The sequence below is a fragment of the Podarcis liolepis genome (assembly GCF_965112155.1).
Source record: "Podarcis liolepis genome assembly, chromosome: 9".
NCBI lineage: Eukaryota > Metazoa > Chordata > Lepidosauria > Squamata > Lacertidae > Podarcis > Podarcis liolepis.
The window spans coordinates 43,335,740-43,348,688 of record NC_139564.1 but is presented as its reverse complement, the minus strand read 5'-3'; the positions used below and the strand labels follow the sequence as shown (position 1 = coordinate 43,348,688).

Below are 12,949 nucleotides of genomic sequence, written 5' to 3'. Positions count from 1 at the left end.
AGGTCTTTCAAGACCGGTGTTATATGGTCTCGGCAACCGCCCCCAGTCACCAGTCTAGCTGCCACATTCTGGATTAGTTGTAGTTTCCGAGTCACCTTCAAAGGTAGCCCCACGTAGAGTGCATTGCAGTAGTCCAAGCGGGAGATAACCAGAGCATGCACCACTCTGGCGAGACAGTCCGCAGGCAGATAGGGTCTCAGCCTACGTACCAGATGGAGCTGATAAACAGCTGCCCTGGACACAGATTTGACCTGTGCCTCCATGGACAGCTGTGAGTCCAAAATGACTCCCAGGCTGCGCACCTGGTCCTTCAGGGGCACAGTTACCCCATTCAGGACCAGGGAATCCTCCACACCTGCCCGCCTCCTGTCCCCCAAAAACAGTACTTCTGTCTTGTCAGGATTCAACTTCAATCTGTTAGCCGCCATCCATCCTCCAACCGCCTCCAGACACTCACGCAGGACCTTCACCGCCCTCACTGGTTCTGATTTAAAAGAGAGGTAGAGCTGGGTATCATCCGCATACTGATGAATACCCAGCCCAAACCTCCTGATGATCTCTCCCAGCGGCTGCATGTAAATGTTAAAAAGCATGGGGGAGAGGACAGAACCCTGAGGCACCCCACAAGTGAGAGCCCAGGGGTCTGAACACTCATCCCCCACCACCACTTTCTGAACATGGCCCAGGAGGAAGGAGCGGAACCACTGTATAACAGTGCCCCCAGCTCCCAGCCCCTCAAGACGGTCCAGAAGGATGCTATGGTCGATGGTATCAAACGCCGCTGAGAGATCCAGCAGAACTAGGAAACAGCTCTCACCTTTGTCCCTAGCCCGCCGGAGATCATGAACCAGTGCGACCAAGGCAGTTTCAGTCCCATGATGAGGTCTGAATCCCGACTGGAAGGTATCCAAATGGTCCGCTTCTTCCAGGCATGCCTGGAGTTGTTCAGCAACCGCTCGCTCAATCACCTTGCCCAGGAATGGAAGATTTGAGACTGGGCGATAGTTGGCCATCGTGGCCACATCTAAAGATGGTTTTTTAAGAAGCGGTTTAATAACCGCCTCTTTCAGCGGGTCTGGGAAGGCTCCCTCATGGAGGGAAGCATTCACCACCCCACGAAGCCCATCGCCCAGTCCTTCCCGGCTAGCTTTTATAAGCCAGGATGGGCAAGGATCCAGGAGACAGGTGGTTGGTTTCACTCATCCAAGCAGCCTGTCCACATCCTCGGCGGTAACAGATTGGAATTGATCCCACTCAACTTGACTAGACAGAACTCTAGCACTCTCCCGCCCCGGCCCTGCTCCCACGGTGGAGTCTACTTCTTCCTGAATCTGAGCGATTTTATCTGCAAAAAACTTTGCAAAATCATTGCAGGAGAACATGTGGCCCGTACTGGGCCCCGATGTTGCAGGTGGTTCCGCTAAATTGTGAACCACCTGAAAAAGTCTCCTGCTGCTGTTTTCTGCAGATGCAATAGAGGCGGTGAAGAAATTCTTCTTCGCCATCGCTATCACCACTTGGTAGGCTCAACGTTGAGCTCTAACCTGTGTCCGGTCAGATTCGGAATGAGTTATCTGCCACCGGTGCTCTAGCCGTCTCAACGATTGTTTCAGTGCCCTCAGATCCGTGGAAAACCACGGGGCTGTCCGGGCTCCATGCAATCGGAGAGGGCGCTTCGGAGCCAAACAGTCAATAGCCCTGGTTAACTCTACTGTCAGAATCCTGCCCCTTGTAGCACTTTTATCATCATCAGGCTCTGCCTATTGGTCTCCTTGCCTTCTGTCCCAATGGGCATAGGCGCCGACTCCATGGGGCTTGAGGGGGCCCGAGCCCCCTCAAAAATTCGTTTGGGGGGGCTCAGCCCCCCCAATAATCTCGGGCGCCCCTCCAGCAGAGCGCCACCGCCGCGCTGGCTCTGCCTGTCGACGCTTGGCGCGGGGGGCGCCGGGCCGGGGGAGGGGGGCGGCCGGCCTGTCTCCTTGGCAACCCCATTGAGCAGCGCCGGCTCCCCCGGGAGGGCCATCCCCCCGCGCCGCCGATCGCCAACACCGCCGACGCTGTGGCTGCCCGAGCCCGAGCCTGAGCCTGAGCCCGAGCCGGAGCCCGAGCCCGACCCGGAGCCCGAGCCCGAGCCTGAGCCCGAGCCCAAGCCCGTCAGTCAGTCAGTCAGTCAGGAAGGAAGGAGAAATGGGGAGACGAGGGAGGAAAATTGCGCGCAGGGTGAAGAAAGGAGAAGGGCGAAGGAGACGAGCTTCCAACCCAAAAAAGGGCTGAAAGACTGGGAGGATGAAGGATCGGGAAAGAAAGCGACGCCTTCCCCGCCCGCGACGTCGCCCGCTTGTCATTGGCAGCGCAGCGGGCGCCCAGAGGGGCTGGGCACCGGCGCAGGGCCGCTCCGCAGCCGCGGAGGACAGCTGCGCGGCTAGCAAGGTGTGCCGCGTAGAGCGCGGCCCTTGTGTGGCCCGGTGGCCAGGCAAGCTTGGGCGGGGACCCCCATGCAAATCTAAGACGGGAGAAGAGGGCAGAGCAAAGGGGGGTCCCTTCCCCAACCTCCGGCTCTGAGACTTCCCTGCGCCCCAGAAAAGCGAAAGGATTTTCTCTTTTTTTTATAAATATTTTATTAAGTTTTCAAATACAAAGTTAGAAACATACACTGAAGAAAAAAGTAAAAGAACAAGAAAAAGAAAAAAAGAAAAAGAAGAAAAGAAAACCAACCATTCAACACATTCAACACATCGCATCTCCCTTACCCTGCATTCTTTATAATAAAGATATCAGCAAATTATTACCTTGTTTCGTACCTTATTTTGTACTTTTCAAATACTATACCTCTAAGTTTAACATACTTTTCATCAGTTACTTATATCTTAAATTAAACATAGTATTACCTTAGATTTTGACCTTTTCTTACTTAAAATATAATTTCCTGTTTCCCAAATCTAATTGCTGAAGCTATAGTTTCCGAATCGTGTAAATTTTTAACATTCATACAACTTATATTGTTTTTGTAAATAGTCCTTAAATTTTTTCCAGTCCTCTTCCATTGTTTCTTCTCCCAAATCTCGGATTCTGCCAGTCATTTCAGCCAGTTCCATGTAGTCCATCAATTGCGTCTGCCACTCTTCCAGTGTGGGCAAATCTTGTGTCTTCCAATATTTTGCGATAAGTATTCTTGCTGCTGTAGTTGCATACATAAAGAAAGTTCTATCCTTCTTTAACACTTTCTGGCCAACAATGCCCAAGAGGAAGGCCTCTGGTTTCTTGGGAAAGGTATACTTAAATACCTTTTTTAACTCATTATAGATCATTTCCCAGAAGGCCTTCACTTTTGGACAAGTCCACCAGAGGTGAAAGAATGTCCCTTCAGCCTCCTTACATTTCCAACATTTATTATCAGACAGGTGATATATTTTTGCAAGCTTGACTGGGGTCATGTACCACCTATAAATCATTTTCATAATATTTTCCTTCAAGGCATTACATGCCGTGAATTTCATTCCGGTGGTCCATAACCTTTCCCAGTTCTCAAACATGATGTTATACCCAATATCCTGAGCCCATTTTATCATGGCTGATTTGACTGTCTCATCCTGAGTGATTTTCTCTTCAACCTGCCCTCCATCCTCTTGCGGAAAACTCTTTGCCTGCCCTGCCCGTATCTCGTTTTTGCTTTTTAATTCCACACACGCACCCTTCGGACTTCGTGGCAATCGGGCGCGCGGGTGCGTTTCCTAAGAGAGTGAGGACCCCGCCTCCTCCCCACCTGCTCCCTCGCCAGCCAGCCAGCCGCGCGCCCTAGCCGGAGAGCCCCGGCCGTCCCCGTCGAGCAATCGGCTGGATCTCCCTTCAGCAGGCCGTGCTCACAACTCGGCCCAGGGACCCCCAGCAGCGGATCTCCTGCTCAGCTGAAGAATCCGGCAACAAGCCCCCTCCTCCCCAATCGCTCCGCCAAAATACGCTCCAAAACCCCCCAGATAGGCCGCCGGCCGCCAAGTCTCGTGGCGCCCTGAGCGAGGGTCTCTCCCCAACGCCGCCACCTCGAACTGCGTTCTCCCGGCTACCCGAGCGAACCAGCGGCAGGACCCCGGTATGGGCCCCCCCAATATTTTTTATAAGTCGGCGCCCCTGCCAATGGGTACCAGTCACCACTGACTAGATCAGTGCCAAACCCAATGGCAAGTTAAATCTCTCTCTCTCTGAAGCCCTGCTTGGAATTCTTCACTTTAAAAGTGTGTGGGGCATGATCCAGGTCAGAAACACAATACAGTATGGAGTTGTTGTTTTTAAAGGTAATGGGGGTGGGGTGGGGGCTTGGTATGGAAATGGTTCAGAAAGAAAGGGTTAACTCTCCCCTCCCCCTCAGGCTATGATCTCAGTCCAGATTGTGGGTGGCTTAGGGAGGCTGGTTTGGGGGGGGGAGAGAATCCAAAGCACAAAGCACAGGATTCGTGCTGTGGTGGTTTGTGAGGTGGATGGAGAATAAATAGGGGACTGACAAGGTGGCAGCAAGCTCCAAGGAGATCTGGGGGGTGGGTGGGTGTGTGTGTGACAGCCACTCAGGTGCTTATCATAGCTAATTAGATCCTTGAACTGAAAGTATAGCTCCATTATATCTACCTATCTGTCTGTCTATCTATCTATCTATCTATCTATCTATCTATCTATCATCTATCTATCATCTCAGGCATTTACAACTAGTGACCCACTAATCTAAATGCAGTCCTCAATCTATTGCATTGTGCCCTTCTGTCTTTGAGATCTCAGGCAGGCAGGCAGGCAGGCAGGCAGGCAGGCAGGCAGGCAGAAAGGAGGCAAACCCATAAGGTTTACCACACCTCCAGTGGACCATCATATATATCTGCTGCCCTGTGTTCAGCTGGGTCGGTCACAAGTCATTTTAACCCCTCTCCTTAGAGTCAATGTAAAATGTTTTCAGTTTTGTATGTGCATTGAATTTATTCTGAACCGTGCTGCCCCACTGACATTTGCTGTACATTACAATATAAAGAACAGGAACAAATTTAAAAACAAAACAAACCTGTAGCAACATCTATTGGAATGAAATACTTTGCAATTAACTTCAATCATCTGAACCTATATCTGTATGCAGAATTCTAGGCGCTTGTCGTTTTAACTCTGCAGTGCATGTCAAACTTCATGCTTTTGCAATGTGACTGAAGAACCAAGGAATACATCTTGATCATGGTCTTTGAATTCTGGTGACATTAGGACAAGGGTAGGCAATGTGGTGACCCGATATTGGACTACAACTTCCATCAGCCCCAGCCGGGGTGGTAAATGGTCAGAGGTGATGGGAGTTGTAGTCTGTGACAACCTCTGCAGTGCACCACATTGGCTAATCCTGCATTAGGATGACATTGAAGGGCAAGGAGTCTTCACCTTTGAGAGAACTTCCATGAGCTCTCAGCCTGACTGGTGGCTGGAAATTTTTCAGTGGGCTGACCCCCTCCATTTGATTTCTTTGAGGATTGGGCTTCTCACAGTGACCTGCAATATTATTCCTAATGTGAATGAGATTGATGATTGCTTGGTGTTTCTCTGCTCCGTGACCTTTCCGAATGAATAAGTGCTTTGAACTGGCCAAGAATGTGTTCTGTGTTGTTTTGTTAGTACTCAAGAAGTACTCGGTTTGATCATTAAACTGTGCTTGCTGCTGGAATCTCGTATGCTCTGGGTCTATAGAAAAATTCCTATATGTGACCGTGTAGCCTGAATTCCAAATTATGGCAGCTAAACCCTTGAACTGAGTGTCAGAAAATAATGCATCATTCTTAATCATAACTCATCTGCGGGTTTATGCTGGCACAATGATAGATTTCCTGTTGAGGCTCTCTTATATTAGGCTGCGCTGTTGTAACCTTAGACACACTTACTTGGCAGAAAATTGCATTTCAACTCAGTAGTACTTACTTCTGAGCAGGGTTGTGTCAAGTTTAAGAGGCCCCAGGGCATTACTCAAAAATGTTTATTATTTCAACAGAAAGGACAATGGAAATAGAAACAACACGCTTTTATATTTGCAGACATTCCACCACATAGGCAAGGAGGCAGCGAAAAACGAAACAATCTAACTAAAACAAATATTTTTGCAATAAGCCTATTTGCATGTGGAATAACTTTAAGTGAAGCTGCCTTATGATTTCTTAGTTAGCATATTGGAAGACTTAGTGTTCCAGCAACGCAAGAGCACTTATAACACTTATTCACTGGAAGAAACAACACAATATGCACTAGGTGTGTTCTACACATGGCATCAAAATTAAATCACTTGTATGATTTTTTTTAAAAGAACCTTTGAAATTGACATGAGACTAATTTATGATTAGGTCAAATAATTCCTCCAGTCAAGCCTGGTATGGTCTGCCACCAGTGCTCTTTGACGGCTTATGGACACCTGGCCGAATGAAATTTTGATATTAATTGTGGTTATTTCTGTATGTGATATGACCAATAATTGCATAGTTATTAAGTATACACACAACAGAACAGTAATGTCTGGTTTCAGATTTTCTTCACCCTGCTCCCTTTGATTTTGAAATAATTTATGTAAGAGTTGAAATTTAGTTTCTAGGGGGTGTTAAACTGCAGCTTACTTAGCTTGTGTGTTAATCCAGCACTGCTTCTGGGTAAACATGCTTAACATTGGGCACTAAAACTAGCAGCATGTGTAGATCTCCCGTGGTTATTGTCTCAAAGTCCTTGGGAAACGCACCCCAGGAATGACTTTCAGCCAGACGCCTGTGAGTTAACCTGATATTGCTTGTTGTCTTTGGGTGCAATGCATTGCAATTAAGCTTTGTGCAAAGAGGAATCCTTTCTCTGGGTACAAAGATGTAGGTCTAATTAATATTGTCTCTGTGCAGGGCAGGGGAGCTTTGCATGTGGGTGTTCAGTTGTTGTAGGATTCTAGTGCCCATCAGCATGGCCAATGGTTAGGGATGATAAGAGTTGTACTCCAATGCAATCTGGAGGCACCATAGGTTAGCCACGCCTGCTGTAGGGAATGAGAAGTTGGATCATCTTAAAAATGATCCAAGGTGGAGTGAGGCCTTCCACGCCAGGGTGGCACCACAATCATCCCAGGCCTCCTTGGCCAATCACTTTGAGAGAGGTGATTGTGTGGGGGGTGGTATATGAGCAGCAGCGCATCGTGTGCTGCGCACCTGCTTTGAGCTGCCAAACACCCATCCACCTGCCCTTTTATTTTAGGTGCTCTCTGGCCTTGCTTTGGACTTTGGTTGGTTGCCTGTCTTGGGACGGGGGCCAGGTAGCAATTTTTCCATTTGGCAGACTGGCATTGGCCACTTGGTTTTCGCCTACCTCTTAGCAATCGTCACAACTTTGTAAGGTTAGGCGGTTAGGCATTGGCTTATTGATGTGGGGGGGAGGGCAGGTCGGCCATCACCTGCCCCTCCATGTCCAAGGCTATTCCGTTAAAGGAATCTGGGGCCTGGATCTTGTCTAAAGTCCACTTGAGGGGCTGGGGCCATGCCAGGACTCTGGGAACATGTAGGAGAGCTGCAGGTGGGTTCCCCTGATATGGTACCTCTTTTGGTGGTTTACCCTTTCATGACTCCCTGCAAGGTAGGCAGGAGTCAGATATAGTCTATTGCCAATGCCTAAGCCAATACCACTCAATAAAGTTGTGGCCTAAATTTTGCCCATTAAACTTAAACCAAAATTCTGTGTTAATGTGAATTTATTTCTTATGGGGGGCTGGCTTGGGGCCTTGACACACAACTGATAGCCCTACAGTCCCTTCTGAATATTAGCTCAGCAGTGAAAATTCAGGTTTAAACAGCCACTCCATAATAGAAAACAATATGGCAGTGAGGGGGAATAAATATTCCAACTGTGATTAAGAAGGTCCCTGGTTTTCCAATAAAGTACAAAAAACCTCCCTCCATTTCTGAAAACCCAAGAAAAATAAATCCGTGTACATTATTTTTGCCTTTGCAGGTTGTACATTATTGATGGCATGAACATTTCTGTGGCAGCTTCTGCTGGGAGCCTGTTCTTTGTGTAAGGAGAACAACATTAACGCCTTGAATGTGCTTCTGAGAAACCGATTGCCGTTTCAGACCACTGCTCAGCGTGGGCCCAGATTGTTGTGTGCGTGTGGGGAAACCCAACATGAATTCATCACTTCTTTCCTCGGCAGGAAACTATTCCATTCAGAATGTCTCAAAGGAGGCTTCTGGACTCGTGCACTTTGCGGATGAAGACTGTCACGTGCCTTTGGCGATGGTGTTCACCTTGGCTCTTGCTTATGGGGCCGTCATCCTTCTGGGCATCTCTGGGAACCTGGCCTTGATCATCATCATCTTAAAACAAAAGGAGATGCGCAACGTGACAAACATCCTCATTGTCAACCTTTCCTTTTCGGACCTCCTCATCACCATCATGTGTCTTCCCTTCACCTTTGTCTACACCTTAATGGACCACTGGGTCTTTGGCGAGGCCATGTGCAAGCTGAACCCTTTTGTGCAGTGTGTCTCCATCACAGTCTCGGTTTTCTCTTTGGTCCTCATTGCTATTGAGCGCCACCAGCTGATTATCAACCCTCGTGGCTGGAGGCCAAACAACAGACATGCCTACATAGGGATTGCTGCGATCTGGATTCTAGCGGTGGCTTCATCTTTGCCTTTCCTGGTGTATCACATACTGACCGATGAACCTTTTACCAATCTAACGATAGAGGAATACAAAGGGAAGTACGTGTGCTTGGATTCCTTTCCACTGGAGACAATCAGGCTCTCGTATACCACAGCTCTCTTGGTGATACAGTACTTGGGACCCCTTTGCTTTATATTTATTTGCTACTTAAAGGTAAGAGAGAATTTTGCTTTCGTGTCTTACCCGTTCCTTGTTTCCTCCAAATAAATGCCTGTAGGATCCGCAGTTTTAGGTTACAGAGTTGTTCTTGAATTTTTGTTTTCCCGCAGATATACATGCGCTTAAAAAGGAGGAGCAACATGATGGATAAGATGAGAGACAATAAATACCGATCCACTGAAACGAAAAGGATCAACATCATGCTCATCTCGATTGTGGTGGCCTTCGCGGTGTGCTGGCTCCCTCTGACCGTTTTTAACACAGTCTTTGACTGGAACCATGAAATTCTACCTGCTGCTTCTTGCAGCCACAATTTGCTGTTCCTGATCTGTCACCTCACGGCTATGATCTCTACCTGCGTGAACCCCATCTTTTATGGGTTCCTCAACAAGAACTTCCAGAGGGATTTGCAGGTTTTCTTTCGCTTCTGTGATTTCCACCCTAGGGATGATGACTACGAGACAATAGCCATGTCCACCATGCATACAGACATTTCAAAGACCTCTTTGAAGCAAGCGAGCCCCATAGCATTTAAGAAAATTAGTGACAGTGACGATGAAAGACTATAGCTCCCAAAGCTCCCGCTACAGATGATATAGTTTCAGGGATCAAGCACAATGCTTTAAAGAAGTCAATATCTTCCCCTCTCCCTCACTGAGGAACTTTAAACTGTCACTTTCATATCTCTGGTTCAACTGCTGCTGGTCCCTACCCCCTTTTTGCTGCTCGTAAAAACCAGAGCAAATCTATCTAATCCCTAATATATAATGAAAGTTGGGTCTATTTCTGCTTGAAGCTCTCATCAAAAGAATGTTTTTGAGTCTTTTTCTTTGTGCATTGATACATTTCTGTCTTTAGATTTGTTAACTGTATTTATTTAAAAGAGTATATTTTAATTGGGAATGCATATTATTTCACGGGGGCGGGGGGGGAGGTGTTACCCCTTCTTATCCTAGGTTTTATCCTCCCTGCCCAAAGAATACTTGCAGGTATACCTGGAAAGACTGTAGCAAATATATTTTGCATTGTAGAAGGTCCCAGGTATCAATCTGTGCCATTTCCAAGTAGGACTACTTCCTGAAATCTTGGAAATCCTCTGCCAGTTAGTATTGAAAATACTTAGACAGATGGGCCAGCTGTCTCAACTTGATAGCTATCTATATTCCTATGTATCTGTTCCCCACACTAAGCAATTAGAAAAAATGGGAACCCCCCGCCCGAATATCATTATTGTAGGAATGGGGAAAATAAATGTTTTCAGAGGAATGGTAGTAAATGGATTAGATTACCATGGACCCCCTCCCCCACATAAGACTCAAGCCTTTAGCATAAACCCACTTCTAAACAGAATCAGGCCATTCTGCTTTGAGCAGCTGTTTTGGAGCAGAATCCTAACCATGTGTTAACTCAGAAGCAAGGATTTCAGCCTTACTATTAGAAAATACCTTCCTGTGTCAGAAGCAACAGACTGCCATTGAAGTATTACTCCAAAACCTGCAGATTATACAGTTACATGAATCGCTAACTGCATTTGAGTTATTTAAAGGTGTGTGTAATTCAAAATGAAAAATGAACAGGATTGACGGAACTAAATAGTCAGTTGTGGACCCTGTCCAACCTAGGATTAGCACTTTAAGGCCCCAGTGTTAAGCACACATGCAAGGGAGTAAATCACCCTGGCTAAGCGGCACCTCTAGGTAAGGATTGTTAGGATTACACATCACACCCATTAGCATCCATGGGGTGTGATGTGTAATCCTAACTATTATTTTAATATCTATACTGGTGATATTTGGTTACATGCTTAACACCTTCTCTTGTAAGTCACTGGGTCTTAAAATTGTGCAGCCCATACACACAGTAACTTTGACAGCAGTATCCACAAATATATTTGACTGAGTTTTGTATAGAAACTACCTGTACCCGTATATTTTACCCACTGGGTAACTAGCAGCTTAAATGTCTGTGTGGGTGTTTAACTGGGAAAATGAGGCAGGGAAGAAGGTTTATCACTCCTGAGCCCAGTGCCACAGCCCTGATTATAGTCTCCTGACCCCACAGCTGCCATTAAAGTCCTTTTCTTTAAAACAAAAAAACAGAGCAGGAGTTCTGGTCCCAGGTCTCCTAATGCCACATCTAGTTGTATCCCAAGGGCAGCTCAATTTACACAAATGTACACAGGACCAAAGCACACTGAGATGGTAAATTAGGACTTAAGTCCTAATTCTGAGGCGCCACATTTGATTAACTCAGTATGCAGGCTGACTCATGACCTAATAGGCAGTATTAGCCACTGTTATTGTTTCTAAGCATCTCAGGTTATTACATAAAATATGTCCCAGTGACTTGATACCATTCGTAGTCATTAGCCTAATTCGGTAGCATAATTATGCTCATGGTCTGTGACCAGATTTTCATGGTTTAACCGTCTTGAAAGGTAGTGGCAGCGACTGCATTCATTGTGATTTCTGACTGAAAACTAACTTGATTATTTGAGGCTCTTTGTTGTCTGGCAGCTATGGTGCACCATAGCAATCTACACAAGCCAGGGCTGTCTCATTCACATAAAACTGGGGAAACATTCAGGGCTGTAGCCACAGGGTAGACAGCACCCCATAAAATAAAAAGAGGAAATGGAATGCTTAGGTGTGCTGCTCTGGAAAACCCTCCCTCATCAACCTGTCCTTCAGAAGCATTTTTTTTTTTTTAAGGGACCATTTGCTAAGGGACCATTTGAAGTGGTGCAAGTGCTTTTCTGTGGTGATGTACCTTACCCGAGAAGATGCTAAGATCTGTGGGCACAGATACCCACTGGTGTTAAGTGTGAAAGAGGGCAGGTAGAATGTGGGCAGGTAGAATTTTTTGGGGGGAGGGCTTAGAGCAGGCATCCTCAGACTCGGCAGCCCTACAGCTGTTTTGGAACTACAAAACAATTCCCATCATCCCTGACCACTGGTCCTGTTAGCTAGGCCCAAAACAGCTGGAGGGCCGAGTTTGGGGATGCCTGGCTTAGAGACACAAGATCCAAGGTCACCTCATTTTGCTGACATGCCCCTGGAAAGGGCAAAGAACTATACCAGCCCTGAAGATGGCATAGTGATTCCTCCCTCCCTCACTGATATCAGTTGAAGGGAATGAACAACCAAACCAAATGGTGGTGGAAAGCTGACCCTGACAGGGTTTTTGACATGGCAGAGCAACCACCATGAAATAAGCTGGTGGGGCTGTGGATATGGCAGAGCAGTCACCATAAAACCTCACCACCACCAATAAGACTGCAAGGCAAGCTAAATAGACCTTTTATTTGTGGCCATGTAAAGAAAACACACACACACATACATCTAGTATTTTATTCCAGTAGCTCCTTAAGAAATAAACTGATATTTTCCTCGCAGTTTGTTTGTCAATGAGAGCCCTTTACTGGGCTAACTGACAAGGAGGGTTGCCCCCCCCCAAGTTATATCCTTATATAACCCTTTTTTGAAGTCACACCCTCATAATAAAAGGTAATGCTGCTACATAACTATAAACATATTAGGCTACTTTAGTTAGATTCCAACTGTTCTGCATTGATTTCCCCATAACTGACATCTTTTTAGGCCTCCTCAGCACAAAATGTCTTACGCAGCAGCTTGGCTGGCGTGTGCACCTGTAGCAAACACTGAAGTGATTGGGCCATCACCACCTCACACAAAACTCAGAGATCGGTTGGGCTCTTGCAGAGCTTTGGATTGCAGGGTAACAATGTATTGTACAGTCTTGTAGATAACTATATTACATTAGAAGGCTTTCTGGTGTTCAGTATATATAGTTACAGAGTTGGGTTGTGGGATCTGTGTTGACATAAATTTATTGAAGCAAATGGAAAGACACTGTTTTCTTACAGCTGTTAAAATTTCTATATATTGATTGTGCCTGTCAGTTCAATAATCACCAAGGGTCCAGGTCAGGCATTCGTTCTTGTTCTTGTTATTATCCATGCAGTGACCAAGGAATTTAGTATAAGTAACGGACAGACTTGTACCAATAATGATGATGAACTTTATATATTATTATAAATTTGCCAAGAATAAATGCCTATGAGATTAAAATA

General features: G+C 46.4%; 1 protein-coding gene across 3 annotated transcripts in view; it reads left to right on the top strand.

Moving 5' to 3' along the window:
• Window positions 1-12,949, top strand: part of NPY1R (neuropeptide Y receptor Y1) — a 24,024-nt gene extending 11,075 nt beyond the window's left edge. For 2 of the 3 annotated variants that reach the window (XM_083520310.1, XM_083520309.1), the window contains exons 2-3: window positions 7,981-8,850; window positions 8,967-12,949. In XM_083520310.1, the coding sequence (XP_083376436.1) occupies window positions 8,155-8,850; window positions 8,967-9,425 (1,155 nt within the window). In that variant the 5' untranslated portion in view covers window positions 7,981-8,154 and the 3' untranslated portion in view covers window positions 9,426-12,949. The remainder of the gene's footprint in view (window positions 1-7,980; window positions 8,851-8,966) is intronic. The other variant, XM_083520308.1, reaches the window with a different exon arrangement.